Source organism: Coffea arabica, chromosome 2c (genome assembly GCF_036785885.1).
Source record: "Coffea arabica cultivar ET-39 chromosome 2c, Coffea Arabica ET-39 HiFi, whole genome shotgun sequence".
Taxonomy (NCBI): domain Eukaryota; kingdom Viridiplantae; phylum Streptophyta; class Magnoliopsida; order Gentianales; family Rubiaceae; genus Coffea; species Coffea arabica.
The window spans coordinates 19,891,996-19,904,297 of record NC_092312.1 but is presented as its reverse complement, the minus strand read 5'-3'; the positions used below and the strand labels follow the sequence as shown (position 1 = coordinate 19,904,297).

The following is a 12,302-nucleotide window of genomic DNA, read 5'->3' as shown; positions in this document are numbered from 1 at the left end:
TAGTGCTAGTTAGCAATTTTGGTTTGATTAATAGAGCTTAAATTTGTTTATTGCCACTCCTAAAATCGATTAATGGGGCAGCTATTTTGGTCTGTTTATATGGATTTACAGAATTGCCCTTTGCGTCAGCTGTCCAACAACTGTTATTTTTGCACGGGCATACTTTTTAGTGAAAGGGATGTGCCATGTGAGTTGACTGTATTAGCCCAGGTTATTTGTTTATTTTTCTTTTGAGGAGAGAGGGAGCGTTAGGGCAATATTGTCTTTTGAATGGTTAATGTCGCTTTCGGGTGACATTACCTGGGGCAGGAAAAGTAGTGGCCGAGGTGGAGTTGTCGTGGCGCGCCCTAATCACCTAACCGAAGAAAAGAAAAGAAAAGAAAAGAAAAGGAAGGAAAGGAGATGAAGAGAAGGGAAGAGGCAGTCTGGCGGCTTAAAAAAATCTGGTAGCATCACATATGCTGAGCTGGCCTAGCCTACTGAACGAAACACTCGGTAGTTGGTAGTTGGTACTGCTACTGCGGGCTTCTTGGCTAGTTGGCTTGGCTCCCAGTGGGAATTGGCTTTTGCTTTGATTCCACAGCCGCTCGTATGCAATATGTGCTTCTGTTCTGATCTTGGGGTCGATCGACAATTTCTTACCCGCATTTTCTTTTAGGGTAGCAAAATTTGTGACATAGGGAAAGCTAGGCTTCGCTAATTAGTCTCCAGCCACTGTTTTAGATAGTATAAAATGTCGTGAAATCAAATGCACTTAGGACTTACGTTAGATTTATACATTTAAAAGTAAAGAATGTATATGACTTTCTAGATTATTTCATCATGTATTCATGATGTCATGACAAATGATGGGAACCTTTTAAGGGGTGTCAAGTGACGTTTTTGTGAATATACAATTTAAATTTTTTTTTTAAATGTCTATCACGCGTACATTCGATACTTAATGATCCTGCTCCGTTCTTCTCATCTTTCCTTCTCTAAAATGAAACCTAGCTAAAAGGCTAATCGAAGGGTTGTGACCTTTCGCCATTTGCTATCGGACTCACAAGTTGCAAAAAAAGAAAAAAAAAATCTTCCTGAATGAATTGATTTTCAATAACTAGTAATATTATATGCATTCATGGAAACCAGGGAAACCATTGACTTTTTTTTCGAGTTGTGAATAGAAAACAAACAAACAAGAAGTGCAGCCGAAGCTTAATTGATAAAGAGGCTTTAGGTTTTTTTTGTCGCAATGATAGAATTTTTATAATCTAATCTAACTTAATTTAAGGAGAGAGAGGGGGGGGAGGGGATTCGATGTGAGACCGTAACATATTATGACAAATTCTTACGGGACTTCAGGCTCGGCTCTCCAATCAAGTAACGGGCAAGATTGAAGAAGAAATGTGGATTAAAAGGATGGGCGGAGAAGGGAGAGAAGAAGGAAATAAATTGTAGAAATATGACAGAAATGACAAAAAAAAAAAATAGAGAAGGTGGTACCATGATAGAAGATATGAAAGTCGTAGGAGGCATCTGATGACTAACTGGCATATAAGAGAAGAGAGAAATGATGGCGATTTTTAATAATTTTAAGAATTCTAAAAACACATATTACGGAGAATTTTTTTTTTAAATTACGTTAAAGTTTTATGAAAAATGCTAATCTAAATACAGTCAACAATTTTAGGGGCACAAAATAGGAGAAAGATTTTTTTCTAAAAATGGAAGAAAATAAATTGGTTATAATTTATTTTTTATATTATAAGTTTTGATATATAAATATAACATAATATGTTTTATCGGATATTAATAAATGGATTTTTTTTTAAAAACTCTTCTCACTTTATCATCCAACCTAATCCTCTTCTTAAATGCGTTAACAATTCTTTAATCATGTAAATCATTATAGATTAATTTTTTTTCAAGATATTAAGCATACACTTCTTTAAAATTTTTAATTTATATATATATTTATTATTTTGTACCATAATATATAAATATATAAAATATTATTTTGATTTGAAATATAATCCCGTGCATGGCACGGGTCAAAGTACTAGTTATGACAAATTCTTACGGGGCTTCAGGCTCGGCTCTCCAATCAAGAAGCAAGTAGCCAACAAGGCATGGAAAAGAAGGTGGGTCGTGTCCGCCTCGGTGTCCTGAATATTAATTGTCCTCCTCCGCACACGAGGCTGCCCCACTCCCTATTCGCTGCATCTGAAAACAATTATTATTAAAATTACGTTGGAATCTAGGCCGCACATTGTGCATATGTCATCCTCTAATCGGAAGATTCCAGGACTAATTGAGACTCTAGGAATCGACAATGTACCCCCACCCCCTCCGCCCCCAATTCAGCCTGTTTGAATTGTAATGATTTTATGTACTTCTTGAGATGAGATGAAAAGACACGTAATTCTTTAAAGTTTTTATTAAAAAGAATATTTGATGTGGTAAGATAAAGAGATAAATAAAAATTATATTTATAAAAAAATATAGAAATTTTTTGTTTGAGAAAAATGGACAGTCCAAATAATCAATGGGAGTAACTCGGAGATGATGGAGAGGTGGCTTCAATTTTCACTAGCGCCAAACTTCTCCGCGTCGAAAATCTTTTTTTCTTTTTCAGTCGATAATAATTTATTCTACGCCCGTCTAATTTGTGCTGTCTTTTGGGAGTGCGTTCACCGGGTGTGCTGTGCTGTGTGAAAGAGAAAAGCAAACACTGGCATGCAATAGTACAGTAAAGCAAGGGTTGTTTGTTTTTTTCTTCTAAGCACATAAATTCATGTGTCAATTGCAGATGCACCCTTCAATTATCATCCTATTTGGGATATGCCCCCCCTCCCCAAACTATGAATTGCAGCAATTTACCCAACAGGAAGGAAAAAAGATATGACAATTACCTGTGTGACATTCATCTAATCAAGACAATATATACACTATCAGTACATATAAAATTTACTTATAACTAAAACCCTTGAAATTTTCCAGTCTCTTCTTTTACGTACCGTAACATCATCATTGCATCAATAAACTCTTGCGATGTACTTAGTTTCCAGTTTAATGAGAAATTTGATTATTATTTTGTCGATACGTCATTGCAATGGCGGGCGGCAATGACAACTACTGAAGAGACTTGGGGGAGCAAAGAAAGAAACGCTTTGGTGGTGGCCCCGGGCAAACATTTATTACTGCTATGACTTGCTAATGCGGTCTTTTTCAATTGGAAAAGTTGGAGACGAATTAGCGTAATCGCTTGGGGGGGTTTGGGGGGTTTAGTAGTTAAGTGCTGCGGAGCACTTCAAAAGTTGCCGGCTTTTGAAGTGTCTTCGCAGAGTCCATTTATCGAAACACTCATACAAAAAACTGTGAGTTATGAAAGGGAAAAACCTGTCTCGGGGAGTCTGGGGGGTCTTTATCTCTTAGCAGCGGGGCACCCTGTGGGGTTAAGTTCCCACATCGCTTGGGGGGGTTTGGGGGGTTTAGTAGTTAAGTGCTGCGGAGCACTTCAAAAGTTGCCGGCTTTTGAAGTGTCTTCGCAGAGTCCATTTATCGAAACACTCATACAAAAAACTGTGAGTTATGAAAGGGAATTAGCGTAATATTCTAAACAATGTGGCATTAATATGAGAGTAGTAGTAGTAATTAGTAGTTTGAGGATGAAATCACATAATAATGATGACAGTTAAAGAGTGGCATTTTGCATTTAATTTATTTAATCCTATGTGCGAATCAGAGAAAAAGAAAGTGACGAAGTGCAAAACTGTAGAATCCCATCAGCGAAAGCGAAAGCAAAGCGAAGCATAGCCTTATTTTACCTATTTGGCACGTTGTCTAGCCTCCAGATATGGTAGGATTCGAACTACCCCAGACCCAAGATTACAAACAGCCCATCTTTTTAAACCACCGGTGGGTGGACAATGCAACACTCTCTAGTTGACTAGCTTTTTATCTCCTGGCAAGCAGTTATGGCTGCCTATCTCCTTTGTCAATGGGTTTGAGGGGGAATGGATTGCTATTTTCTGAAATTTTTATAAGAAAATTATATATTACAATAATTTAACGTACGTGAAGTAAAAAAAAAATTTATTGAGAAGCGTGTTTACAAAAAGTATAAATAAAAAAATTTTTTTAAAGAAAAATTGCATTCCAAATAAGGGCTAAGCTTATAGTTTAAACCTTTAAATTCAACAAAACTCTAGAACTGTCTAAAAATGTACATGACTTACGAGATATGATATGACTACGACACGACGGTCAAGAGAGAGGTGAAGGTGTAAGTTTTTTTTTCCCCCTGAAAAACAAAATTAAATCAATAATCAATCTAGGATCAGGTGGGGCAACAAATGTAATCATGTGCTCTTATTGAAGAATTCTTATTACCAGTCACTGTCTACTGGATGCCCCTAATAAAGAAAAAGAAAAAAACATCCCCTTGTTTTAATACGAGCCGGGTGTTGTGTTGTTATTGCAATAATAGAGGGAGACGATAACAGTTGTATAATCTAATCTATTCTATATTAAGAGGGAGGGGACGGATCTAAGGAGGTTCAAGAATAATTCGGAGGAGACTGAACCACCACCGAATCAAACGGATGCAAAACACATCCGTCTGAATTTTTTTTTTTTTTTTTTTAACAAATCACTTTAATCTGGACACAAGAGAGTTATCTTTTTTACTAAATCTAAATGTAGCCATCGCAAGGGGGGCTCGGACTCGTCGACTGTGTGATGTGACCCAATGCAATAACTTCGCAGATTGTGATACCAGAAACGCATGCAAGACTCATCCAACCAAACCCCTGATTGACAATTCCGGTGAATTTAACTACAACCACACATGACCAGAGTCGTTTTAGGCTAATTACTTAATAAATCTTATCCTTCACATCGGATACGACAAAGATTTATTTTGAGGCGATTTCACTGCTTTCAGTGCTTTCTTCGTCATCGCTTCGAAGATGAAGACAATAATAACAGGCCGCATGATGAAAAAGACAAAATAGGGAGCGTGAGGCTGGAGAAACGAAAATTAATGGTTGATCTCTTTTACCTTTTTTTTTCCCCATTTTTAAACTAATATTTACAAGAAATCTGCAATAGCAAAAGCATATGCACGGCTCAGTAGTATATGGACTAACCTATTAGCTAGTGGTCAAATGAATACTCACTTACCAGTTGAGAGAAAATTATACTTAATAAAACTTGAACCGGGAGCACTAAATTATAGGTTCTCAACCTTGACCACGTCGTCAAAAGCTTTATCTGCAACGATTGATCTACTAGCATATCAGATTTCGCACTATGAATTTAATAAAATATGACTATTTGTTTTTTCATTTCAAGAGGTTATACATGCATAGGGGTGCAAATAAGTCGAATCGAGTCGAGTTTTGACCTTATCGAGTCGAGTTTCCAGTTAATTTCATGAAACTCGAACGCAACGAGTTCAAAATATCAAACTCGAGCTTAAAAAATAAAAAAATAATTATTGTTTATTTTTTAAAATAAATAAAATAATAATTTTTTAATAAATAATAAAATATTAGGAATATATATGTAATTTTACTATTAAAATAAAAAAAAATATATATATATAATTTGGCTCGCGAGCAAGAGTTTAATGTTTTTGAACTCGAGTTCGAACTCCGTGCATAGGGTTGCTTGAACTCGAGCTCGAATTCGATATTGACCAAGCTCGTATTCGCGATATCGATTCGTGAACAGCGCTATGCACAAAATGCACTAACAAAGAGTTGCATTCCAAGATTGTAGCGAACCTTATAAGATTCTATATACATAAATAATTATGCATATGTATGCATGCATGCATGTATATATATGTTTGAAAGCAATTAATTTAATCAACTATTTTCTCTTTTTTAGGTTCACGACTAATTGAAATGAATTAATGGATACTTGGATTTTGCCTATTTTGGTAACTAACTCTCCTTTAATCTTATTTGTTCATGATCTCTCTCTTTTAAAAATTTTTTAAAATAAATTTAAATTATATTTTTATCCATATATGGTAACTTAGATTGTGCTAGTGACAAAGTTACGAGGATGAATATATGTGAACCCTTAATACTTGTATACATAACCCGGATAGAATAGGCAGTTAAATAACAATTAATAGTGATGGAAATCAGGTACAACCATAGGACGGATATGATTAACAGCAAATTAGAAGTTAATTATGCATTGGGATACCTTGAAAGAAAGTGACCTCTGATGTCATCAGCTTACTCCATAGGAATTTGAGGCCTAGTAATGTTAGTTTTCAAATTGATGCAACCATAAAAAGGAAAGTCAAAATTGTTTTCCTGTGTTGCTATTGGTTTTACTGAGTACCCAAAAAAATTTTTTTTTTTTTTTTTTAACTTTTTTCAATTAGCGTGCCAGGATGAAGAGAAATCTATTGGGATCTCATCTCATCTGGTGGATGAAAACTATAAGCTGATGAAAATTTTTGCTTGGTGGGCTTTGCGTGATTGGATCCATCAGAGGAAACGCGGATCTTATAAAGTGAAACGCAGATGAACAAAAGAAAGAAGATCTTTTCCAGCCAGGAAGCAATTGGGCCTATGCTGCTCAATCAATAATCAATTGGGAAAACATGAGATCAAATGGACTGCAATACTGATGCCAAGAAAATGCGTTAAATAGATTGGGCTGATGTTCTGGAGGAAAACTCTTTCTTAGTTGTCCAACCAATTTGAGGGAGCATGAGTCAAGGATTTAATAATATCCAAATCCAACCAAGTTTTTCAATTCAAATGCAACCAAGAATTTCCATCTTTCGAAAGTGAAAGGAAAAAAATACATTTCTTACACTTGTCTCAAATTATTCAAGGCTTTGATTTCAATATTGTAGCAATTTCCTCTTTCTTTCTTTAAAGATAAAAGGAAAAAGAAAATAATCACCGTGTGGAATTTCGTTTATATCCTCACAGTCAATGTATGCTTCAAATCTCCTGCATGCAGCACATGCTCTCCTACAGCCACCTTCCTGTTCCCAAGCTCATCAACCATGCTCAAATGCTTGCAAACGTCCACATTGAATTTCACCAGGCCTTCAGTTTGTGGAGCCAAATGGAGCTTTTGGAAGCCCAACAAATGCTTTTGAGCTGCATTGTGCACTGAGGGGGGAGAGGAAAACAATAACACCGTATGGCTTCCACTCATCGTCCCCACATTTCTCACTCTCAGGTGGATATTGAAGCCTAGGTTCTTGCAGCTCTGCTCAACTGCATCAATGGACTTGCATGTCGACGACGACGAACGACAAACATGTCCCTCTTCCAGGGGAACTGAGACGACCTTGGGTGCCTGAACTAGGCTGTGCGTAAATGTGGAGTAGCCCAATCCATCTCCAAATGAATAAACAGTTTGTCCCTTGTAAAATCGATATGTTCTTCCAGGGTAGCCTGTGGCAGGGTCTGGTCTCATGTGCATATCTGTCATGCTGACCTTGTCAACATATGATTGGGGATACCATGTCATTGGTAGCCTTCCACCTAGCAGCAGGACTATGTTAGCACGATTCACTTGCTAAAGGAGGAGTTGCACATTAGGCTGTTGGCTTTCATTGATCAAATACTAAACCAGAAATTCTCATTTCAGCTGTAGACTTTTTTAATAAGGTGGATGAACTAGTGAAAATTCGGTCAAATTGCTGGAAAACTTACTAGGATTATGTAGGCCAAATATGACATCGGCTATTGCAGCTCCACCTGCTTCCCCGGGGAAACCAACCCAGAGAATGCTGGTAATTTTGGGGCTATCTTTTGCAAACTGTACATCCCAGCCTCCACCAGACATTATAACCAGGATCACAGGTCCCTTGGAGACACTTGCAACCTCTGAAATTAGCAACGACTGTTGTCCTGGAAGAGTGATGTTTACTCTGTCTCGGCCCTCCGTCTCGATTGATTGATCAGAGCCCATTACCAGAACCACCGCATCAGCTGCTGCTGCAATTTTCTTGGCTTCGTCCACTTGAGCAGTGGCACAGGACACATCGGAACATCCTGCCTGGAACACCGTTGAGACTGAGGCTGATAGACCCTGTAATGGCGTCACATATTTACACGGAACTCCTGCAAATTTCTTAGATGGTTCAGGAAGATACTTGAAGAATTACGACGTTTGATCATAATATGCATAACCTCAAATACTAGCTTAGAGCCATCAATAAAGCAGCAAGGCATTGGACATGTATTTCACCGTTCAGAGACTCAAATTACAGAGGATGAACCGATCAAGCAAATCTGTGGCACATTAGCAGCATAAATGCCAAAAAACATTGTAGTAGTATTATCTTTGATAGATTTGAAGTACCTTCATAATTGCCAAGCATGGTGTGAGTTGCTTGAGCATTTGGTCCAATAACAGCTAAGGATTTAATGACAGCAGGGGATAGAGGCAGTGATCCTGCAGTGTTCTTGAGCAACACAATTCCTTGCCTAGCAGCCTCACGGGCAAGCTCCTGGTTTTCCGGGGTGCACACATCTTTTGGTCCTAGATTTCCATAGAGTTGTTTTTTGGGGTCACCATCAAAGAACCCAAGTCTCATTAAGGTGGCAAAATTGTTTGTGAGAGCTCTGTCAATTACTGATTCATTCACCAGTCCCTTGTTTACAGCAGATACACCGTTTTTGGCCAGGAATGATCCACAGTTAAGATCCACCCCTGATTATTTGGACGAAAATTGTACAATTAATTAAATCAGCCATCTAAATTTGATTTTCTCGAGTGATAATACGAGCAAGAAGCTTGTAATCTCCAGAAACACAGTAGTAAGAGTCAGACAACTTCTTAAAACTATTCTTACTTTAGCTTTTCTTCTTCTTCTTTTTTTTTTTTTTTTGAAAGCAAAAAAGGAAGAAATATCAAATACTACTACAAAAGCAATCTAGTTTGAAACAAAAAGAAAAAGGAAAAGCATTTACCATATTGGGATCCTTTTTGACAAAAAAGAAGCAAGACAGTAGGATAAACCTTTAATAATCGTTAGTTGGGGTTTAATAATGATTAGAAAAACAAGTATAAAGACACCATGTGGTCCATTGTTTCTTTTTTAGGGGTGAAAAGTACGTAAAATGCTTCGGTTTTAGTTCGACCATCCTAACTAGCCACCATACGATTAAGATTTACCTAATCATTCACATGATTACCTGCATTTAAAGTCAGAGCTACGGTCTCTTCTGGCGTTTTGGTGTAGTGTTGGTTGTTGAAAATCACATCTAAAGAGTCACAGTCAGTAACTATGTACCTGCAGCAACAAATTAAAAGCAATCATGCATATTTCTGCAAACATTATTATTATTTGATAATCCCTTTTCTTTTTTTTTGTTTGTTTGTTTGTTTGGAGTAATAAGAGATTTTGGCAAATTATTGCAGAATAAACCATACCCATTCAAGTTCCACTTTCCACGAACTATGCCTGAGAGGAGGTCTGGATCACCGCAGGTTGGCTTGCCATTTACTTGGTTATACGAACACATGACACTAGCAACATTTCCATCAAGAACACAGCTCTTGAATGGAGGTTGAAATGTATCGTCCAAATCTTGTTGTGTAACCTAAATCCACCCCGAAAACAGAAGTTAAAAAAAAAAAAAAAAAAAAATCGTTCGTCCAGCACTGAAATTAATTCATTAACAGTACATAGATCCAAGATTACCAAGGCATTAAAGGTGTATCTTTGAATTCCTTTCCAATTATCCAAATCATAGGCAGTATAGTGTTTGCAGCAAGAAGCAACCTTGAGCCTGTCTTTATCACCGTCATCTCTCTGCTGTAGACCTCTAACAAAAGCTGCTGCGTAATTGCTAGTGAGCGTGGGATCTTCCCCAGGTGTTTCCTGCCCTCTTCCCCATCTGGGGTCGCGAAATATATTCACATTCGGCGACCAATACGTCAACCCTGCTAATCCTACATTGTACATTGCTCTGCCTTCCGTGGAGACCACCTGTTCACGTACAACAAATATTCAGTTACATTTTACTTTTCTTTTTTTCCAAAAAAAGTTATCTATCCGACGTTAAATTTTTGGCATCAAGTTACACCAGACAAGCCTGCGACAAGTTGCTTCTGGTAATGTCAGCATCATGAATCATTTTCTTCATTCAAAAAGGCTATGATGAGCGTTCAAGTCATCACAGTTGGTAGATAAACACACACCAACTAGAAGGGCAATGACATATAATCAGAAAGACTTGATGAAAAGATTTTGCAAGCTGAAAGACTTCAGCCCTCGTGCCGTGGCGAGCAAATTGACAAGGCCGTATTTACCTAACACTAAGTTTTACTAGACGTATTCAAATCGAACAACACAGACAGCAGTCTATTTTTTCCTAGAACAAGTCTACCTGACTACCTGTCCATTGAAATCAAAGAAAGAACTGAAACCCGTCAATGGTGCTGTTAATAAATAACCCTTTTCCTTTCACATCAATTCCTAGTTGTAGTGTCTTGCGTCCCTAAGACGACATCTTACTCCGCGTTTTATCCCTCAGAAAAAGTGGGCATCATGGCTGGCGTCTGTAAAACAGCATTACCGGTGCTTTAAATAAAAAAAAAATTTATTAGAATAAATAAAATGATGGTGACGTGCGTGAAATTTCACAATTGACTCCTGCTGCTGTTCTATCATGATTTTGAAACAAAAGTGCGTCTTTTTCAAACACATCCCTCCGGCTATCATATCATGTATGTACGCCCTTCATTCTCTGAGTCCTTTGTGAGTGGCACACGTTTTCAGGTGAATGCCCTTTTTCCAGAGAATGGTAGTATAATCAGCGACTGAAGGCGCTGGAGGATATTTGATTTTCTCCTGACCGAGCCGAGCCATTAATGCTTGTAGAAACAATTTATATGCTTACCATACCATACCTTATGGAGTAATATCATTCACTATCACAAAGACTCCATAATTATCAAACTGCAAACTAGAACCATGAATGCAACCGCTCACAAATACTACATAGGCACAAAAAATAAGTAACAATCTTGATTGAAGAAAGCACAGAAAAGAATGAACGTTTTCGAGTCATGTGAAGATGGTTACCGGCATTTCAATATGAACCAATGACGTTAGGCCAAGGAGGGATGTGATGTGAATGAAATATTATTAGTATTACCTTCCCAATGATTTCGAAAAGGGATTTATTGAAAGAAGCTGCAGTTAGTATAACTTGAGGGAAGCTGGTGGCACCGGGCACCAAACTGGTAAAATGAACTCCCGGACCAGTGTTAGAAACTCCGTGTAAAATCTCGGACCACCATTCATATTTCGGTATTCCGAGCCTGCTCACCCCTGCAGCACCATCCACCAAGTTTGCAACCTTCTCCTGCAATGTCAGCATCTTGACTAGATCATCCACCCTGGTTTTCACGTCCAGCGACGTATCGCAGAACGTATAATTCCCCGATGCACAGGCGTAAGCTGGAGTCTGAGCAGAAGCCAATCTTGCATTGAACAAGAAAATTTGGGACAAAAAAAGGCAGCTGAAAACAATGCGGAAGCACAGCAAAACAGAGTGTTTTGCATACTGAGAGGCCATTGTTTTTGTGTGACCTGACCTGACTTGACCGACCCCCCCCCCCTCTCTTTCTTAAACAAGAGAGATTGGGAATCCGCGTTTGCGTTACAAATTACACAATCTGGGGTTGGTTTCTTTTATAGCCAAAACAGAGGTCTTTTTCTTTTTGCTTTTCCCTTTTTTTATCGAGGGTTTAAAACACACATGTTGTTTTCTAGCAACCCGTGACGGATAAGAAGAGTAAGACGGGCTTTCTTTGGGTTGGGTCCCTCGAATGTAGATTCTGTACGCCTCTTGCTACTTGCTTTCAACAGCAGATGTAGAAGTAGATCCCTCCTCTGTCTTTTAAATCCGTGAAAGATTTTTCCTTTACCATTTATGAGTTGCGTACGATTTCTACGTGAATTTCTTGTTCGGAAGCGTCTTTTTCAATGTGTACTGTGAGGACGAGGATAAAGTGTGGTTTTAGTGTATCACCGAATGATGGTATCGGGTGTTTGTTATACCTATCTGTACACAACATTCGCTCTACATATGGAGAGAAAATTGAGGTAAGTTTTGTTTGAACTATACAGACAAGTGGAGTTCATGCTCATTTTTTTTTTCCGTTTATACTGCTGATCTCCTAACTCCCGTGAAAGATAATGCGGCTGCTATATCGGCTCCATGGTTGATATTAGCCAAGCCATGGAGCGAAAAGGGTAGGCATCTATATGTATATATATATGTGATTTCCTTTTGTTTGTCACGGTCAAAAGGATA

At 38.0% G+C, this 12,302-nt stretch overlaps 1 protein-coding gene across 1 annotated transcript; it reads right to left on the bottom strand.

Moving 5' to 3' along the window:
• Nucleotides 1–6,731: 6,731 nt before the first annotated feature.
• On the bottom strand, nucleotides 6,732–11,659 carry LOC113726680 (beta-xylosidase/alpha-L-arabinofuranosidase 2). The gene is made up of 7 exons (XM_027250526.2): nucleotides 11,139–11,659; nucleotides 9,680–9,967; nucleotides 9,409–9,578; nucleotides 9,171–9,268; nucleotides 8,335–8,685; nucleotides 7,683–8,093; nucleotides 6,732–7,511 (listed from the first exon to the last, which is right to left on the bottom strand). Exons 1-7 carry the CDS (start codon nucleotides 11,559–11,561, stop codon nucleotides 6,934–6,936), a joined length of 2,319 nt encoding a protein of 772 aa, XP_027106327.1. The 5' UTR covers nucleotides 11,562–11,659; the 3' UTR covers nucleotides 6,732–6,933.
• Between the last annotated feature and the right edge of the window lie 643 nt (nucleotides 11,660–12,302).

Bases quoted from the DNA above. Each gene is read 5' to 3' on its own strand.
- LOC113726680 (XM_027250526.2), bottom strand. From the start codon at position 11,561: ATGGCCTCTCAGTATGCAAAACACTCTGTTTTGCTGTGCTTCCGCATT. The intron at 8,094-8,334 runs GTACTTCAAATC...AGAAATTTGCAG, and splicing joins CATGCTTGGCAATTATGAAG to GAGTTCCGTGTAAATATGTG. The intron at 7,512-7,682 runs GTAAGTTTTCCA...TCCTGCTGCTAG, and splicing joins ATTTGGCCTACATAATCCTA to GTGGAAGGCTACCAATGACA.